The sequence below is a fragment of the Erinaceus europaeus genome, chromosome 14, assembly GCF_950295315.1.
Source record: "Erinaceus europaeus chromosome 14, mEriEur2.1, whole genome shotgun sequence".
Classification (NCBI taxonomy): Eukaryota; Metazoa; Chordata; class Mammalia; order Eulipotyphla; family Erinaceidae; genus Erinaceus; species Erinaceus europaeus.
Window position 1 is genome coordinate 58,865,600 of NC_080175.1, and position 18,720 is coordinate 58,884,319.

The 18,720-nt window shown below is 40.3% G+C and overlaps 1 protein-coding gene across 1 annotated transcript; it reads left to right on the forward strand.

The window, feature by feature from the left end:
* The first annotated feature begins 484 nt into the window (after positions 1 to 484).
* LOC103113419 (olfactory receptor 5K1) lies at positions 485 to 1,453 on the forward strand. The gene has a single exon (XM_007522956.1). It carries the CDS (start codon positions 485 to 487, stop codon positions 1,451 to 1,453), a length of 969 nt encoding a protein of 322 aa, XP_007523018.1.
* Positions 1,454 to 18,720: the final 17,267 nt, after the last annotated feature.

Below are 18,720 nucleotides of genomic sequence, written 5' to 3' on the forward strand. Positions count from 1 at the left end.
CATTAATAAACTCTTGGGGTGTTTTTTGTCTTTGCATGACTTGACTGTGAATAAACTATGAATATGAGTACATGAAAATAGTCTTTTAGATAGTTTTACTAATCAGTACATACACAGTCACTGAATTGTTTCAGACAACTGACTCCCATTGCTGACAAATTCTAAATTAGCTTCACCTAACTCATAAATATGAGATTTAAACTAGATGTTCTTCTCCAGACATAAAATATCTTTGTGTATTTAATCTGATGTTTGACTTGAAAATATGATGGGAAGGTTAAATACACAGGCCTAAAGGTAATGACTTCAGGAGACTGACTTTTCTGCCCCAAGAACTGCACCCACATTCAGGTGGCACATGAAGGCACTATGCAAGTTGCTCCAGGTCTTTCTGAATTATAGAAAGCTCTGTAGTGAAACTGAGAAGAGTATAAATTAATATAGTTATTTGTCCACCATTCCTTTTCTCAACAGAGAAATTAGAATGACTGAAGAAAACCATACCATAAAGACTGAGTTTATCCTCGAAGGAATTACAGAGTTCACAGAGGTAAAGATCCTCCTGTTTGTGGTGTTCCTTACCATCTATCTGGTCACAATGGTGGGGAATCTTGGGCTGGTGGTGTTGATTTTCATGGAGCGCCGCCTTCATACCCCAATGTACATGCTTCTGGGCAACCTTGCTCTTGTGGATTCTTGCTGTGCCTGTGCCATTATTCCTAAGATGTTAGGGGACTTCTTTTCTGAGAATAAAATGGTTTCCCTCTATGAATGTATGGCACAATTTTATTTTCTTTGCACCGTGGAAACTGCAGACTGCTTTCTCCTTGCAGCAATGGCCTATGATCGTTATGTGGCCATCTGCAGCCCACTGCAGTACCACACCATGATGTCAAAGAAACTCTGTGCTCAGATGACCACAGGAGCCTACATAGCTGGAAACCTGCACTCCATGATTCATGTGGGACTTCTACTTCGGTTAGCTTTCTGTGGGTCGAATCACATCAAACACTTTTATTGTGACATTCTCCCTTTATATAGACTCTCCTGTGTTGATCCTTATGTCAACGAATTGGTACTATTTGTCTTCTCTGGTTCCATTCAAGTCTTCACCATAGGCAGTGTCTTAACATCTTATCTCTATATTCTTGTTACTATTTTCAAAATGAAGTCTAAAGAGGGAAGGACCAAAGCCATCTCTACATGTGCATCCCATTTTTTGTCTGTTTCGTTATTCTATGGGTCTCTCTTCTTCATGTACGTTAGACCAAATTTACTCGAAGAAGGGGATAGAGATATACCAGCTGCTATTTTGTTTACAATAGTAGTTCCCTTACTAAACCCTTTTATTTATAGCCTGAGAAATAAGGAAGTAATCGCTGTCTTGAAAAAAATTGTGATGGAAAAAACATCTCAAGAAAGGATGAAACAACTGGCATCTACTGTAGCTTAATTTAAACATGATGAAAACTTCCAAAGTGAAACTACAAAGAGGACTTTGTAAAGTTTATGTAAGGCATGAAAATAAATCCTAATATAAGCAGTTATCTGTAAGGAAGAAAGTATGTGGGTGAGAGAGTATGTCTATCCCAAATTCTAACTCAAAAATAACAAAAATCAAAACTAAACATTGATGTGATTCAAGAAACAGCTTAGTATGTTGTTAAGCTCATGGACAATGTCTGCATCAGTGACTAACAGCAAACAGAAGGAAAGCAACAAAAACTAGCAATCACATATGTGAAGGAAAAACCATTTATCACCTGGCCGTCTTGAGGGGTTGGAATATGACCATTCTGCCTCAACTACAAGGGTTTAAAGGCCCCTGCACCTTCAAATAATGAAGTCATTTGCAACCTTGAAAGACAAAGTTGAGGCAAGTAAATTTTGTGATAGACCTTGTTGTCATTTTGGTAGAAGTAGTGAGTAAAGTAAAGGCGAATATTAAATATTCAAGTTGACATTTCTACAAAGTTAAACATGAAATGCCACCTTCTGTTTATTTGTTTCCATAGAGAGCAGAGCCGTGTTGAATTTGGAGTTTACTCTGGGTTGTTGCCATGATCAATCAGAGTAAGTGACTTCCTCGAGCTTCTCACTATGAATGGTGTTTCATGAGGATCTCAGACATGGCTCTGGGCTTAAGCAGGTCTGGGTAGTGTTCAGGGAGTTGCAATCACAGTGCCTGAAAGAGGCTACTGAGGTTGAGTGAGCCTGGGCGGCACACAGGGTTTCAAAGTAACAAGTCTTCAGTAGCCACTAGGTTGTCAATTAAGGTCTGAATTAAGACTGGAGCCTCAGTCCCACATGCTAATAGGAAAGGAAGAGAGTTTGGTAGACTCTGAGCTGGCAAGGAAGTGGGCCAAGCAGTGGGACCCTCTTGCCATTTGGATTTTTTTTTTTTTGACACCAAGGTGATTGCTAAGTGTAAGGATGTGACTGATTAGCTATCAGGAGTGGGATGGTGAGCACCAGGTGTCTTCATCTGCCAGTGAAAGCCCTATTAATAAAGATCTCTATTCCCAGTTAAAACTTCTACCAAGGGTGGAGTTCTCCTGAAACCTGCTCCCTGTGGTTTGTTACTCTGGAGACTGAATACCAATATGGTACCACTAGCTCTTTTCTGAGCAAAGTTGCAGAGTCTGTAAGAAGGCTGTTGTGGTGATTCCTACCTGGTTTGTAGCACATAATATACAGGCTCCCACTGCAACATTTAAGCATCAAATCATAACAGAGTTGGGATGCTGATGGTTTGATATAACCTATCTCCCATACTTATCAGATTAAAGTTTTGAACCTTAGACATCTTTCTGATTACAACTTGTTGTACAGTAGAGAATCTTTCTTGGCGGAAGGTATCTCTGTGTATCCTTACTGTCTAGATACAGAACTCTGCCCCTTGATGTGGGAACATATTTGTCTGTGCTTCAGATTCATATCTATGCAGATTATTTCATCTACTGTTGTAATAATCATGGCCCTGCACCTCACAACATTTTTTTCCTTGTTTTTTACATTTTTGTTATCTCTAGAGATTCACTGCTCCAGGTCAGATTTTTTTTTTTCAACACAGAAAGACAGACACAGAAAAAGTGCAAAAACACTGAAGTACTGAGGCTTCCCACAGTACTGTAGTACTCCCACGTGATGTACTAGGTACTCAAAACTAGGTCACATACATATCTAAGCAGTGCCCTCCTAGGTGGGGCTATCTCTCTAACCTTACCCGACACTATCTACTAAAAGCCCAAAGCTAGACTATGGACAGGATCCAACTTCAAGGCTTATGTCTAAAGCTACAATAATTAAGACAGTTGGTATTGACAAGAAAACAGACAAGGAGACCAATGGATTAGAACAAATATATCAAAAATAAACCCACATGTAAGAAGATATTTCACAATGAAGCAAAGACCATGCAATGGAGTCAAGATAACAGTTTTAATAAATGATTCTGGAAGAACTGGGCATCTACATGTAAATAAATTATTCCAATATGCTATGTTTTTGATGTTCCCCCCTTCATTTTTTCTTATGCAGCAGTGTTTATAACAGCTTTTATTTATAATATCCTCAAACTGGAAACAACTTAGATATGCCTCAAGAAGAACAAATAAGCAAATTATGACATGACCATATAATGGGATACTATTTATCAATAGTTATGAATGGATCAACATTAAAATAAGTGTTCTGAATGAAATAAACAGATTAAAAACATATCTTGACTCTTCAATAAAACACTTTTAAAATTTTTCTTTATTGGGGGATTAATGGTTTACAGTTGACAGAACAACACAATAATTTGTACATGCATAACATTTCCCAGTTTTCCACATAATAGTTCAACCTCCACTAGGTCTTCTGCCATCCTGTTCCAGGACCTGAACCCTCCTACCCCCCCCCACACACACACCAGTGTCTTTTCCTTTGGTGCAATACACCAACTCCAGTCCAAGTTCTGTTTAGTGTTTTCCTTTATGATATAAAATACATATTTTATATATGTGAGCCCTGGGCTTGATCCCTGTACCATATAGGAGAACCATGGACAGCAACCAGGGAGCTCCATGATGGTGGGGGTCTAATCTAATAGGAATGGTACTCTTAATGAAAAACTAAAAGCGGAAATAGGTAGATAGATGACAGATAGATAGGTAAGTAGGCAGATAGATAGAGAGATAGACTGATTGATTGATTGATTGATTGAATGATAGACATGCAAAGGGAGGATTATGCAGAGAGACACAAGGAGAACGGCATGAAATGAGAGAGCGCCAGAGTGATATGTCCCTGAGCCAAGGAAAGCCTAGAAGGCCAGCAAACCTCCAGAAGTTAGGGAGAGGCAAGGAGTGATTCTTTCTATAGGTCTTAGTAGGTATAGAACCCCTATCAACACCTTGATGTCAAACTTCTAGCCTATGCTGTGTATTGACACAAATTTAGGAGTTTGTTATGTTGAAGTCCCAATATTTAATAAACAAATACACCTGGGTTTCCTTGCTGGAAACTGCCTGCTGAGTTCCAAGAATGAATGTACCAAGAAGAGAAGACAGAATTCATGATATTTTGAAGACCCAGGTTACAAGTCACATAGCGGTCCTTGTATCATGCTTTGTCCCTTGAAGCAGTCACAGAAGTTTGCATACATTTAATGAGAAGGAACAAAGTTGCATGGTTATGGAAAAAGACGGAAGTTGAGGGTGAGAGTGTTTTGCAGACAGACATCTATGATAGAGAGATGAGAAACTGTACTCAGATGTCAAGAACAGTACTGTGAACCATTAACTTCCCAATATGTACACCTATGTTCATAGCAGCACAATCTGTAATAGCCCAGACTTGAAATCAAACCAGATATTCAGTGACAGATGAGTAGCTATGAAACTATACACAATGGGATACAATGTAGGTACTAAAATGATGAGGTAAGAAAGAAAATGATGAAGTAATCTCTTTTGCACCATCTTGGACAAAACTTGAAGATAATGTGTTGGGTAAGATAAGCCAGAAAAAGGATAAATATTGGATGATCTAGGTGGGGGGAGAGAATCTTGCAGACACCTATCATGAGAGATGAGAGGGTGTATCTATGTGTCAACACTGTTCTGTAGACCATTAGCCCCTCAATAAAGTGTGTGTGGGGGAGCCGGTGTCAATATAAGTATACACAAAGGAATACTACTTGGCTATAAGAAAAAGAGATCTTATCTTCTACTACAACATCAGTGGAATTGGAGGGGATCATACTTGGTGAAATGTGCCAAACAGAGAAATACAAAGACAGGATTGTTTCACCTACACTTGGGCCTTAAGAAACAAAGCGAAGTGATGTGAGAGAGAAGAGGAAAAGGGATGGACACTCAGAAGTAGTAATAGGTGTAGGTGTGACTTCGAAAGGAACTGAAGGTGGGACAGTAGAAGTGAATAAAAATGGGATACACACACACACACACACACACACACACACACACACATATATGATAGATAACAGATGACAGAGAGATACATAACAGATGACAGATAGATAGATGATAGATAGATAGACAGACAGTCAACCTATATCTGTGACAAAGGGGAACTATTGCAGTTTCTAATGAAGGGGAATGGGGACACAGAACTCTTGTGGTGGGAATGATGTGAAATTAAACTCATAATATTATTTTAGAAATTTTATAAATCAATATTAAATCACTAATAAAAATAAAAAGAAACAAAGGAAAAATCAGGGTAAAGCTTTTATAAACCCCTATATTCAATTTTAATAGATCTGAGAATACTGTAGAAGGTGGGAGGGTAAAGTGTTTGGAGGTGGGGCTGGTTCGAGCCCCCGGCTCCCCACCTGCAGGGGGTTGCTTCACAAGCAGTGAAGCTGGTCTTCAGGTGTCTTTCTCTCCCCCTCTGTCTTCTCCTCCTCTTAATTTCTCTCTGTCCTATCCAACAGCAGCAACAACAAGAACAATAATAGCAACAACAACAGTAGTGAGAAAAGATGGTCACCAGGAGCAGTGGATTCTTTTATTTTAAAAAAATATTTATTTATTCCCTTTTTGTTGTCCTTGTTGTTTTATTGTTGTTGACGTTGTTAGATAGGACAGAGAGAAATGGAGAGAGGAGGGACGACAGAGGGGGAGAGAAAAAGATAGACACTTGAAGACCTGCTTCACCGCTTGTGTAGCGACTCCGCTGCAGGTGGGGAGCCGGGATGCTTACGCTGGTCCTTGTGCGTTGCCCACCTGCACTTAACCTGCTGTGCTACCGCCTGACTGCCGAGCAGTGGATTCTTAATGCAGGCACTGAGCCCCAGCAGTAACCCTGGAGGAAGAAAACAAAACAAAACAAAACAAAAAACATTGTGGTGGTGGTTGAAGTGTGCTAACATATACTTTTCAGATGAAAGTGTGAAATTGTACATCCGAGACAATAATAATTTGGTCATTTCTTCAATAAAAATATTAATAACTTTGAAAAATTTTCCCATAGTAATGTTTGTGATCTGAATCTCAGTTTAATTATCACATGATTCCATAAAATATCAGAGAAGAGGTACACAAAATTGGTCAGCTTAGCCCATATACTATAGAACAATGCAGTCTATTTAAAAAATTAATTTCTAAGACAATGTCACTGATTATTTAAAAGAGAAGACTTTAACTTCTCCTGAGATGTTGAAACATCTGGTATTTAGTTCTTTTTATGTCACTGCCTAACCCCTTTGGGTATTTTAATATGTAACAAGCATTACAAATACATCTTCCATCATGCTTCATCCTTTCAAAGCCTATGTACAGCAAAAACATGTACCAAGTTTCTAGAATAAATTTTAAAATATGATTTGAATAATGTTAAAAGGAGAAAAACAATGAAAAAGTCCCCAGAGAATTTATTGACTGACAGATTCATTTCTTCATTTGAAGTCGGGTATAGAGTGAGTTATTTAAAAAGAATAAAAAGAACTGTAATAAATAAATAGGCAAAATATACTTATGTGATATATAACACTTAAATGGAATGCATACTTATTTCTGTTTTCTGCCTCCAGGGTTATTGCTGGGGCTTGGTACCTGCACTACAAATCCACTGCTCCTGTGGCCATTTTTTTTTTTTTTGATAGGACAGAGAAATTGAGAGGGGAGGAGGCAACAGAGAGACACTTGCAGACCTGCTTCACTGCTTGTGAAGTGACCACCCTAATGTGGGGATTCTTGAGCAGGTCCTTGGTTCATTTTTTTTGGAAATATTTATTTATTTATTCCCTTTTGTTGTTCTTATTGTTTTATTGTTGTAGTTATTATTGTTATCGTCGTCACTATTGGATAGGACAGATAGAAATGAAGACAGGAGGGGAAGACAGAGGGGGAGAGAAAGATAGACACCTGCAGAACTGCTTCACTTCTTTTTTTTAATAGTTTCTTTTTTTAAATGTTTTTATTAATTTTTTTATTTTTGAGAGAGATGCAGAGAGAGAGACACACAGAGAAACACCAGAGCACTGCTCAGCTCTGGCTTATGGTGGTGTGGGGGATTGAACCTGGGACTTAGGAGCCTCAGGCATGAGAGTCTGTTTGCATAACCATTATGCTGTCACCCCCACCCGTGCTTCACTTCTTGTGAAGCAACCTCCCTGCAGGTGGGGAGCTGGGGGCTCGAACCAGAATTGTTATGGGGGTCCTTGCACTTTATGCCACCTGCACTTAACCCACTGCGCTACCACTGGACTCCCCAGGTCTTTGGCTCTATGTGTGTTAATCTGGTGTGCCATGGTCAGACCCCCACATACAGTTTTCGATGTTTCAAATTATGTCATTTTCTGTCTAATAATTTTTCATATATATATATATATATGTGTATTCTCATCCTCTTTATCATATATAGTACCTAACAGTTCTTTAATTTAGTGTTTCTATTCACTCTTGTTGCTATAATTTATATCTGTTACCAGATAGCTTGCATTTCTTTGAAGGACAACTACCAGATGATTATGCTCATATGTGTAATATAAATATAAAGAAATGATACACATGAACTTGTTTCAAAGGAAAAATAAGTAGTTAAACCATCACTAAGACTTTGTGAAAACTATGACGCTTCTCCTTAGGGGTAGAATGGAGAGACAGAGGGACAATGGACGGAACTGTGGTGATGAATTCTATGAGGAACTACTCCCCTGTAATCTTATAGGCCATTATTAAACCTATAATAAAACCTTAAAATACATATTAATCCATATTCATAAAAGTCTTATGACTTAAATAAGTCTTATGACTTATGACTTAAATAGCAGACAGTTAACTATTGAAGTGTGAATTATTTTTTCTTTTAACTTTTTTCTTTTTCTTTTGATTTTTCTGTCCCTGGGATTTCACTACCCCATGTCAAATTTTTCAGCTAGAAAGACAGAGACAGAAAGACAGAGTGAAAATTGCCAGATTACCTAAGCTTCCTTCAGTACAGTGGGGGCTGGGTTCAAACCTGGTTGTGTGATTGACAAGACAAATGCTATAAAAATGTGAGCTATTTTGCTGGCCACATTAAAAAATTATATATATTTGCTACATTGGACAGGAAGTCTAAGTATGAACTTAAGGAATGTGGTGGAACAATAGTCAATACAACTCATTTTAAGTAAAGTTAAGTTCTCATTTAACATTAATAGTGGGTTATTGAAAACTGACCTTAAGTGAAACACCATATTATAAAAACCAGTTTTAGCATAGGCTAACAGATATAACAAAGTTAAGTTCCTATATCATATTTCTCATAAAAACCCCTAATTCCTTTAAAAAATTCCCTGAAGCACGCTTAATGTTGAGTAATAATTTGTACTCATTCATTCATTCTCCACGCCTCCTACTTCAGCTCAGAAAAAGCATCCAGGGTCTATCCTAGAAGCTTGGTGTCAGGAGGGATCCACCCTGAACAGAATGCTCTTCATCAGTTGCTTCCACACTCATCCACTCTCACTCAGAATAGAACACTTCAGACATGCTAGTGAATATCATATTTGGGGTGTGGGAAGAGAAAGGAGTATCTGGAAAAGACCCTGCTGGCATAGAGGGAAATGTAAACCCCACATCATGGTTCAGGTTGGAATCATTTTCCTCTCTGATTAATGTTATAGCAAATCAAGCTGGAATGAGATGATAGACTGGAGGACCAGCTGAATGAGTTAGCCTTTCACTAACAAATAATTTACTATCACACTGGTTTAAATCGTCCTCACCTATTTACATTACAGTGCATGCTCTGTATTTGCTGGTGAATCGGTATCAATTCCAGGAAACAGGAACAATAAAAACTAGATAATCTGTAGTAAACAAAACCTAGGTGTCCAACAACAGATGAATGGCTAAAAAAAATGTTGTATAATAATAAAGTACTGCTGAGCTATTAAGAATGATGAAGTCACTTTCTTTATCTCATCACAGATGAGCTTGATGGAATCCGGTGAAGTGAGAAAAGCCAGAAAGAGAAGGGTGAATATAGAATGATCTCACTATTGGGAAAAACCTAAGGAAAAAAGAACAAAATGGGGAAATCTTCAAAACCAGCTTCACCTTCACCCTCTCCAATGAGGTTCCAGCTGGGCTCCAGCCCTGGTCCTTGTGCCCGGAAGTCTGGGCACTTCTACTGTTTGTCTAGGTCCAGCATCTCCCAAGATAGGTTCTCAAGCCCCCTTTTACCTTGAAAGGGGTTCAAATAGCAGGAGAAAGTGCAGAAAGAGACAGAGACATGGGATAGAGAGAGGGAGAGCTCTAGGACCCATCTGTTCTGTGGCCACCCCTCCAGGCTGGGAACTTGGAGCCTCAGCCACACAAGCCTGGTGTTCTGAACTCTGTCTCCTGCCTGCCTCTCCCTAGCTCTTCTGAAAGAAACTCCATGAAAACAACAACAAACAGACTGGATAGACATTCTGCCAAATGAACAACTAGCCTAGACCAAGGGGCAGTCTACTGGGAGCAAGGCCCCCTTCTGCAGCAGGGGAACTGTGGTGTTATATCTCTACCTTGTGGACACAGAGTAGAATGCACCTTACTGAAGATGAGATCCAACCAAAGGTCTCTTGTATTTTTCCAAATATTGTCTTCATGTTCTTTTCTGACACAAATCCAGTGATAAAGACACACAGAAACACCAGAACACTGCTCAGCTCAAGCTAACAGTGCTGCTGGGGATTGAAACTGCATCCCTGTAGATCTAGCTCACATTCTGTGGTCATGAGTAGGAACATTCAAGGCTGCCCTAATTTTGACCTATCTTCCTCAGGTGTAGCATAGAGTATGTTGTCCATCCTCCCTTCAGAGGATGGAACATTCTCTACCATTGTTGATCCAAGTTGAGGGCAAGGTCCTATGGGGGCCCACAAAGGGGTCTATTGTGTTGTTCCTGATAGAAATAACTGGTAACAATGGAAAGAGGGATTTATTTGAGGTCTAGGCCCATCATGTCTGTTTGGGAATCTCAGGACTCCCCGATTAGGGCCCCACCTGATGGGGCGGCCTGATAGTGACTAAAGACTCATCATTACAGTATGCCAGTCTCTTACCCTTATTCAACTTTTGCAGTCCTTGTTTTGATATGGTTAGCTTTGGAGGGAGTGCGGGAACTGTAATAGAAAGTAGATGAGGAGGGTATCTAAATCTAAGTGGACACTATTTCATTATGAATTTTATACTGACTCACTACAGATTATTGTGTACTTTTGCCCTAATTTATGGATACATGTGAACATATGCTCTATCTTATGGGACCTGGTCTATATATAGGCTTTGGGACTTTGTTAGGAAGTGAACCTCCTGGAATGGAATAATACTATGAAAGGAAAGGTCTCACCCGAGTAATGAGGGTGAAAGGTTGACATTCCATGCTTGATGTCTCTGGACACAAGACCAGTGAATTTTTTTTTAACTTTTAAAAAAGATTTATTTATAAAAAAATTATTTATTCCCTTTTGTTGCCCTTGTTGTTTTATTGCTATAGCTATTATTGTTGTTGTTACTGATGTGGTTGTTGTTGGATAGGACAGAGAGAAATGGAGAGAGGAAGGGAAGACAGAGAGGGAGAGAGAAAGACACCTGCAGACCTGCTTCACCGCCTGTGAAGCGACTCCCCTGTGGAGAGCCAGGGGCTCGAACAGGGATCCTTACACTGGTCCTTGTGCTTTGTGCCATGTGCGCTTAACCCGCTGCGCTACCGCCCGACTCCCATAAGACCAGTGGATTCTAACACACACACACACACACACACACACACACACACACACACACACACACACACTTCAACTTAAAAATAATTTTATATATGTTGCTCACATTTATATTCCTGGAAGGGACCATATGTGTTTATGTTTCCCATGTCCAGGCATGAAAGACTTTTTGTATAACCATCATGCTTTCTCCCCAGCCTAATGTTTTGTTTATATCACTGGGCTGACTTTTTCAGATAGAAAGAAATAAGAGAGAGTGGGCTTGGGAGACAACATGATGGTTATGCAGAAGACGTCCATGCCTGAAGCACTCTCTGTGTTCCCAGGTTCAATTCCCAGCACCACTGTAAACCAGAGCTGAGAAATGCTCTGCTCTTGAGAATGTTCCATCCTCCGAAGGGAGGATGGACACATACTCTATGTTCCACCCAGGGAAGATGGGTCCTTATATTGGGGCAGCTTGGAATGTTCCTACTCATGACCACAGAATGTGAGTTCAGATCTACAGGGATGCAGAGGTCACATAGGCTCCTAAGCTGAATATGGGCCCCAGATCAGATCGATAGGGTTTACATTCAACATACTTGTACATCTTTCCCATATTTGGGAGCTACTCTCTTTCCTGATCCAGCTTTCTGGTCCTTTATGCAGCCATGACATCATCTCCCCAGACAATAACTTGGATCTACCTGCATATCATATGATGGGCTCAGGGAAAAACAAAGCAAAACAAAGCAAAACAAAAAAACTCAAATAATATTGTCATGGGCCCTTTGGAATATAACTAAAATACGCCGACTAGCTATCTACAAAACAGAGACCCCCCCCCCAACTCTTCATCTGCACTATTCCATTCTTTAGGTTCATGATTAGTCAACAATTTGTTTGGCTCTATATGTTAACTCTTTTATCAGCCACCAGGTTCCAGATGCTAACATGATGCCATCAGACTTTCCTGGGCAGATGACGCCACCAATGTGTCCTGGAGCCCCATTTCCCCAGAGCCCTTCCCCACTAGGGAAAGAGAGAGACATACTGGGAATATGGATCGACCTGTCAACACCCATGTTCAGCGGGGAAGCAATTACAGAAGCCAGACCTTCCACCTTCTGCATCCCACAATGTTCTTTGGTTCTTGCTCCCAGAGGGATAGAGAATAGGAAAGCTATCGCGGAGGGGATGGGATACGGAGTTCTGGTGGTGGGAACTGTGTGGAGTTGTACCCCTCTTATCCTATGGTTTTTCTTAGTGTTTCCTTTTTATAAATAAAAATTAAAAAAATAAGATAAAATTTTAAAAAATAAATGCTCTGCTCTTTCTGTATGTTTCTCTATATCTGACTTTCATTAAATAAAATAAATAGCATATTTAAGATAAATAAAATTATTATAAAAAAAGATAAAAGGAAAGAGAAAGAGGTAGGAAAGGAAAGACACCACAGCACTAAAAAGTCCCCAGTACTGTGAGTCGCAGAGTTAGAGCTCACTAGTCTTTTATGGAAATGTACAACATAGGGAATAATAAATAATGAATTAAATGGGGGTGTAAAAATAATGATAAATTGTTATCAGGGAGGTGGCAGAGTGACTAGATTTTTATTTTTATTTTTTTGTCTACAGAGTTGTCACTGGGGTTTGGTACCTGCACTATGAATATACTGCTCCTGGCGTCCGTTTTCCCCCCCATTTTTACTGAATAGGACAGAGAGAAATGGTGAGAGAAGAGAAGACAGACAGGGAGAGAGGAAGATAGACACCTGTAGACCTGCTCCACCACTTGTGAATCGACTCCCCTGAAGGTGGGGCGCTGGGTGCTCCAATCTGGATCCTTGCACAGGTCCTTGTGCTTTGAACTATGTGCGCTTAACTCACTGTGCTACCTACCGCCTGAACTTCGCTAGAATTTTTAAAAAATTATTTATATTTGTTTTACTTTTTAAACTAGAACACAGCTCAGCTCTAGCTTATGGTGGTATTGGAAATTAAACCTGGAGCATTTGGTTCCTCAAGCATGAAAGTTTCTTTTCATATTATGTTATCTCCCCAGCCAAGTGGTTAGATTTTTTTAAAAAAATTATTTAATGAAACAGTGGTACAGAGGGAAAGATAGAGTGTGAAACCAGAGTACTGCTCAGCTCTGGCACATGGCAGTGCAGGGGGTTAAACATGGTTTCCTTCCTTCCTTCCTTCCTTCCTTCCTTCCTTCCTTCCTTCCTTCCTCCCTTCCTTCCTTCCTCCCTCCCTTTCTCCCTTCCTTCCTTTCTCTCTCTCTCTCTCTCTTTCTTTTTCTTTTTATGTAAATATAGTATTTATTGGACATACCTTAGTCATATCCTGTCTTATGTGGGGACTGCAGGCTGGAATCTGGGTCCTATGGCATGGCAAAATGTACTCTACCAATGGGCCCTGGTCTTCTGGATAGTTTCTCTCTCTCCCTCTCTCTCTCTCTCCCTCCCTCCCTTCCTTCCTTTCTCTCTCTCTCTCTTTCTTTATTTCTTCCTTTCTTCTTTCTCTTCTTTCTTTTTCCCAGAACACTGCTCAACTCCAGTTAAGATGCAAGGTGGTGCTGGGGCTTCAGTGCCTCAGGCATAATAGACTTTTGCATACATTATACCGGCTCCACTGCCCTAAGAAGTTTGTTTCACTGAGTCTTCAAATTCACTAAATTGAAATTTCTTCTGTTCTTGCTATAATATCCAGTGAATGGATCATTTTGCAAATTGTTGGTCTTCATCTCTATAAATTTGACTTGTATCTTTTTATTTACTTATTTTTATTTTTTTATATTTTCAAAGATTTAAAAAAAATATTTATTCCTTTCGTTGCCCTTTTTGTTGTTACAGTTATTATTGTTGTTGTTATTTATGTCATCACTGTTGGATAAGACAGAGAGAAATGGAGAGAGGAAGGGAAGACAGAGAGGAGGGAAGAAAGATAGACACCTGCAGACCTGCTTCACTGCTTGTGAAGCGACTCCCTTGCAGGTGGGGAGCTGGGGGCTCAAACCCGGATCCTTAAGCCGGTCCTTGTGCTTTGTACCACCTGCGCTTAACCCGCTACACTACCGCCGGACTCTCTAGTTATTTTTATATTTAACCAGAACACTGCTGAACTCTGACTTATGGTTGTGATGAGGGGGAGCTTAGCTTAAATTCTTGGAATTTTGGAGCCTCAGGCATGAATGTCTCTTTGCAGAAGACATATCTCCCCACCTTGGGTCTTGCTTTTTACATCTCTATTAAATTGTGTTTTCTTGAACAATTTGTGAGTGTATTAGTAGAGTGGGGTCCTGGGGACAGAGTAAGGCTCAGGGGCTACAGAGCAGGGCTTCCATGCTTGAGTCTCCGAGTTGGTCCCCTGGCGCTGCATATGTCAACGTGGTCTCCTGGCCTTTATCTTTCTTTGTCTTGAGAAATAAGTGCTTTAGATTAGTGAAGTGGGCTTCAAGTAACCTACATTTAGTGGAATTTTTGTTTAGTTTTTTTTTTTTTTTACTCCATTTGCCAACCTCTGTCACATTTACCTGTAATGTTGGAATTAATCTATGCATTGCTCTGACTTGTCTCATTGTCTCATGTGAAACTTTTACTTCTCAAATAAATAAAATCTTCAAAAAATTAAATCCATCATTAAATAAAATAAGAGTTACCGGAAAAAAAAAGAATTACTCTATGTGGGTTTTTATCAGTAATGTGCAATCAGTAATGTGCAATCAACCTATCCTGTTGTAGATAATGTCCAATTTAAATTAATTGTCAAGACAAAAAGGTAAAGAGTTGAAGCAAGGCTTTTATTCTTTTGCAAAGGGGCACGTAGCCAACAGTGGCAGCCAGGCAGTAGTGCAACCAGTGCACTCTTCTCCTTCCCTTTTCCTTTCTATTTTTATTAGATGGGACAGAGAGAGAGAGAGAGAGAGAGAGAGAGAGAGAGAGGAGAGAGAGAGAGACCTGCAGACCTGTTTCACCACACATGAAGTGTCTCCCCATGCAGGTGGGAAGTGGGTGCTTGAACCCTTCGACCTTGGCTCTTGCACACTCAACTGGTGCATCACGGCCTGCTCCCCCTTGTCCCTTCTTTTATACCTGATTCAGGACTGTCTCCTGCACCCTTGGGCTGGGCTTCAGAGCTCACAGTCTTCTCACTGATTAACTAAGGAAGAGAATCTGAGGGCCTCTAAGTGGAGGATTAGCAACCACTAAAAGTAAATATTATCTGAACATAAAGAATGCAGAACTAGTGGGCATAAGCAGATATAGATGATAACATTTAAAATTTTAAAAATTTATTTATAAAATGAAAATATTGACAAGACCATAGGATAAGAGAGGTACATTTCCTCATAATTTCACCACGAGAACTCCCTATCCCATCCCCTCTTTTGAAAGCTTTCCTATTCTTTATCCCTCTGGGAGCATGGACTCAGGATCATTATGAAGGTGGAAGGTCTGGCTTCTGTAATTGCTTTTCCACTGAACATGGGTGTTGGTAGGTTGATCTACACTCCCAGCTTGTCTCTCACTTTGCCTAGTGGGGCAAGACTCTGAAGAGGTGGGGGTCCAGGACACACTGTGTTGAAGAAATTATCCCTAAACACGAGACCAGAGCCGGGTAAGGCGAAAAAGAGGAGACTTACTTCACATCGGTGGGGCTCTGGAGAACTGGGTCAATCCAGCAATTTCTCTGCACCCTTCTCAGGGGGATTTTACAAGCATGGTTACATTTCAGTTACAAATAAGCAGGTCAAGGTGAATTAGTTTTCACAGGGATGCAGTAAGGGTTAATGTTTTATATTGACTCAGCTCTGGGGCATGGGACTTATCTTGGGGCCTGGATTGCTCCCTAATGGCTCTTATCTCTCTGGATTTCTCGGGCTTTCCTGCGTGGGGGTGGATGCAGCAGCAAGGCCAGGACATGAGGGAAATACGAACACAGGTTATGACAAAGGAATAGTCTACTATCTACATCAACTGGTGGTGAGTTTGTCCAGGGAAGTCAGGTTGGCATCATAGTAGCATCTGAAACCTGGTGGCTGAAAAAGCATTAAGATATAAATAGCTGAACTAATTGTTTAGTAATCAGAAACCTAAAGGCAAGAATATTACAGATGAGATTTGGGATTTCCGTTTTGGAAAAAGCTAGTAGGTGTATTTTAGGTATATTCCAAGGGGCCCATGACGTTACTAGTTTTTGCCTGAGTCTGACAGCTAACATGCTGGTGGACCTAAGTTATTGTCTGGGGAGATGGTGTCATAGTTGGAAAAAGGACTAGAAAGTTGGATCATGGAAGAGAGTAGCTCCCCAAATATAGTAAAAGTACATAAATATTATTAACTGTAAATCCCATTGATCTGATCTGTGGTCCATATTCATTGCAGGAGCCTGTGTGACCACTACATAAATTATTATTATTTTTAGTAGGGTTTATTAAAGGATCAAATTGATCACCTGGGGCCCTGGAATAGTCTTCTGATAGCTTAAAATGTTTCAATATTGGGCCCTGCTGTAGACAATTATGTTGAGTTGTCGGAAAAGTCATGATGTTTTTGCGTAGAAAAACAGAAAAAGTGGTCTGGGAGGTGGCGCAGCGGTAAAGCTTTGGACTCTCAAGCATGAGGTCGTGAGTTCGGTCCCTGGCAGCACATGTACCAGAGTGATATCTAGTTCTTTCTCTCTCCTCCTATCTTTCTCATAAATAAATAGATTTTTTTTAAAAAAAAGTGTAGACATTATAAAAAAAGAAAGAAAAGAAAAGCAGAAAAAGGGCTGGGGAGACAGTATAATGGTTATACAAAAAAACTTCCAAGTCTGTGGTTCTGAGCTGCCAAATTCGATACCCAGCACTGCCATAAATCAGAGCTAAGGAGTATTTTGGCCTCTCTCTTTCTCGTTGTATCTCTCTTTCATTAAATAAATAAATAAATATCAAAACAAGCAAGCATGCAAAAAACCGAACAAACAACAACAAACCAACAAAAAGATATCATGATTTTCCTGACAACCCAATACATAGTGTGTCTGTGAGGGGACTTACAGTTCATGGCCAAGGATTTTTTGAACTCAGGTCCTTATGCATTGTAACATGTGCTCAACCAGGTGCACTACCATCTGGCCCCAGGTAATGAATTTTTAAAGATTTACTTATTAATGACAGAGAATCAGAGCAAAGCTCTGGCACATGCAGTGACAGGTATCAAACTCAGGATCCTATGCTTGAGAGTTCAATACCCCAGCGTCCATGACACCTCTTGGACTCCTAGTGTTTTATTTTGGGATGCATTGGATCGACCTTCTCGTGGTGCATCCTGTGAGTACCCATTCATTGGGGAAACTGACGATCCTTCCTAGCCGACTGAATCCACATGGATCCCAGTCACTTTCAAAGCCAGCAACAAGCAGCTCCTGACAGCTTTCAACCTGATGCTGTTGACTGGCTACTGAAGAAGGGCAAACGCTAGAAGAAGATTTAAAGGTGTGTTCTGTGTGGCCCAGGCAATAGCAGAGTGGATAAATCTCTGGACTCTCAAGCATGAAGGCCAGAGTTGGATTCTCAATAGAACAAGGCCAGATGCTCTGATTCTCTCTCTCTCTCTCTTTTTCTCCCTCTCCCTCTTTTCCTCTTTTTTCATTAATAAAAAATTAATGTGCTACTGGGCATTGAACTCAGGACCTCATGCTTGAGAGTCCAATACGTTATCACTATTCTAACCTCCTGGATCACAAGATGGCTCTCTTTCTCTCTCCCTCTGAATTTCTCTCCCCACTTTTTTTTTTTCTTTTTTGCCTCCATGGTTATCGCTGGGGCACGGTGCCTGTACTACGAATCCACTGTTTCTGAAGGCCACTTTTCCCCCTTTTGTTGCCCTTGTTGTTTATCATTGTTGTTGTTATTGCTGTCATTGTTGTTGGATAGGACAGAGAGAAATCAAGAGAAGAGGGAAAACAGAGAGGGGGAGAGAAAGACAGACACCTGCAGACCTGCTTCACCACCTGTGAAGCTACCACCCTGTAGGTGGTAGGAGCTGGGGTCTCGAACCAGGATCTTTATGTCGGTTCTTGCACTTCACGCCATGTGTGCTTAACCCACTAAAAGTTTTTTTTTTTTTTAATAACCATTATGCTATTTCTTCAGCCCTACTTCTTTATTTTCAAAAAAAGCACTCTTCTACAAACAAAGCAACAGCAATAAAAAAACTTTTTTTATTATTTAACAAAGGAGACATTAACAAAACCATAGAATAAGAGGGGTACAATTCTGCACAATTCCCATAACCTGATCTCCATATCCCATCCCTTCCCCTGATAGCCTTCCCATTCTCTATCTCTCTGGGAGTATGGATCCAGGGTCATTGTGGGTTGCAGAGGGTGGAAGGTCTGGCTTCTGTAATTGCTTCTCTGCTGAACATGGGCGTTGACTGGTCGATCCATACTCCCAGTCTGCCTCTCTCTTTCCCTAGTAGGGTGGGGCTCCGAGGAAGTGGAGCTCCAGTACACACTGATGGGGTTTTCTGTCCAGGG

Bases quoted from the DNA above. Each gene is read 5' to 3' on its own strand.
- LOC103113419 (XM_007522956.1), top strand. From the start codon at position 485: ATGACTGAAGAAAACCATACCATAAAGACTGAGTTTATCCTCGAAGGA.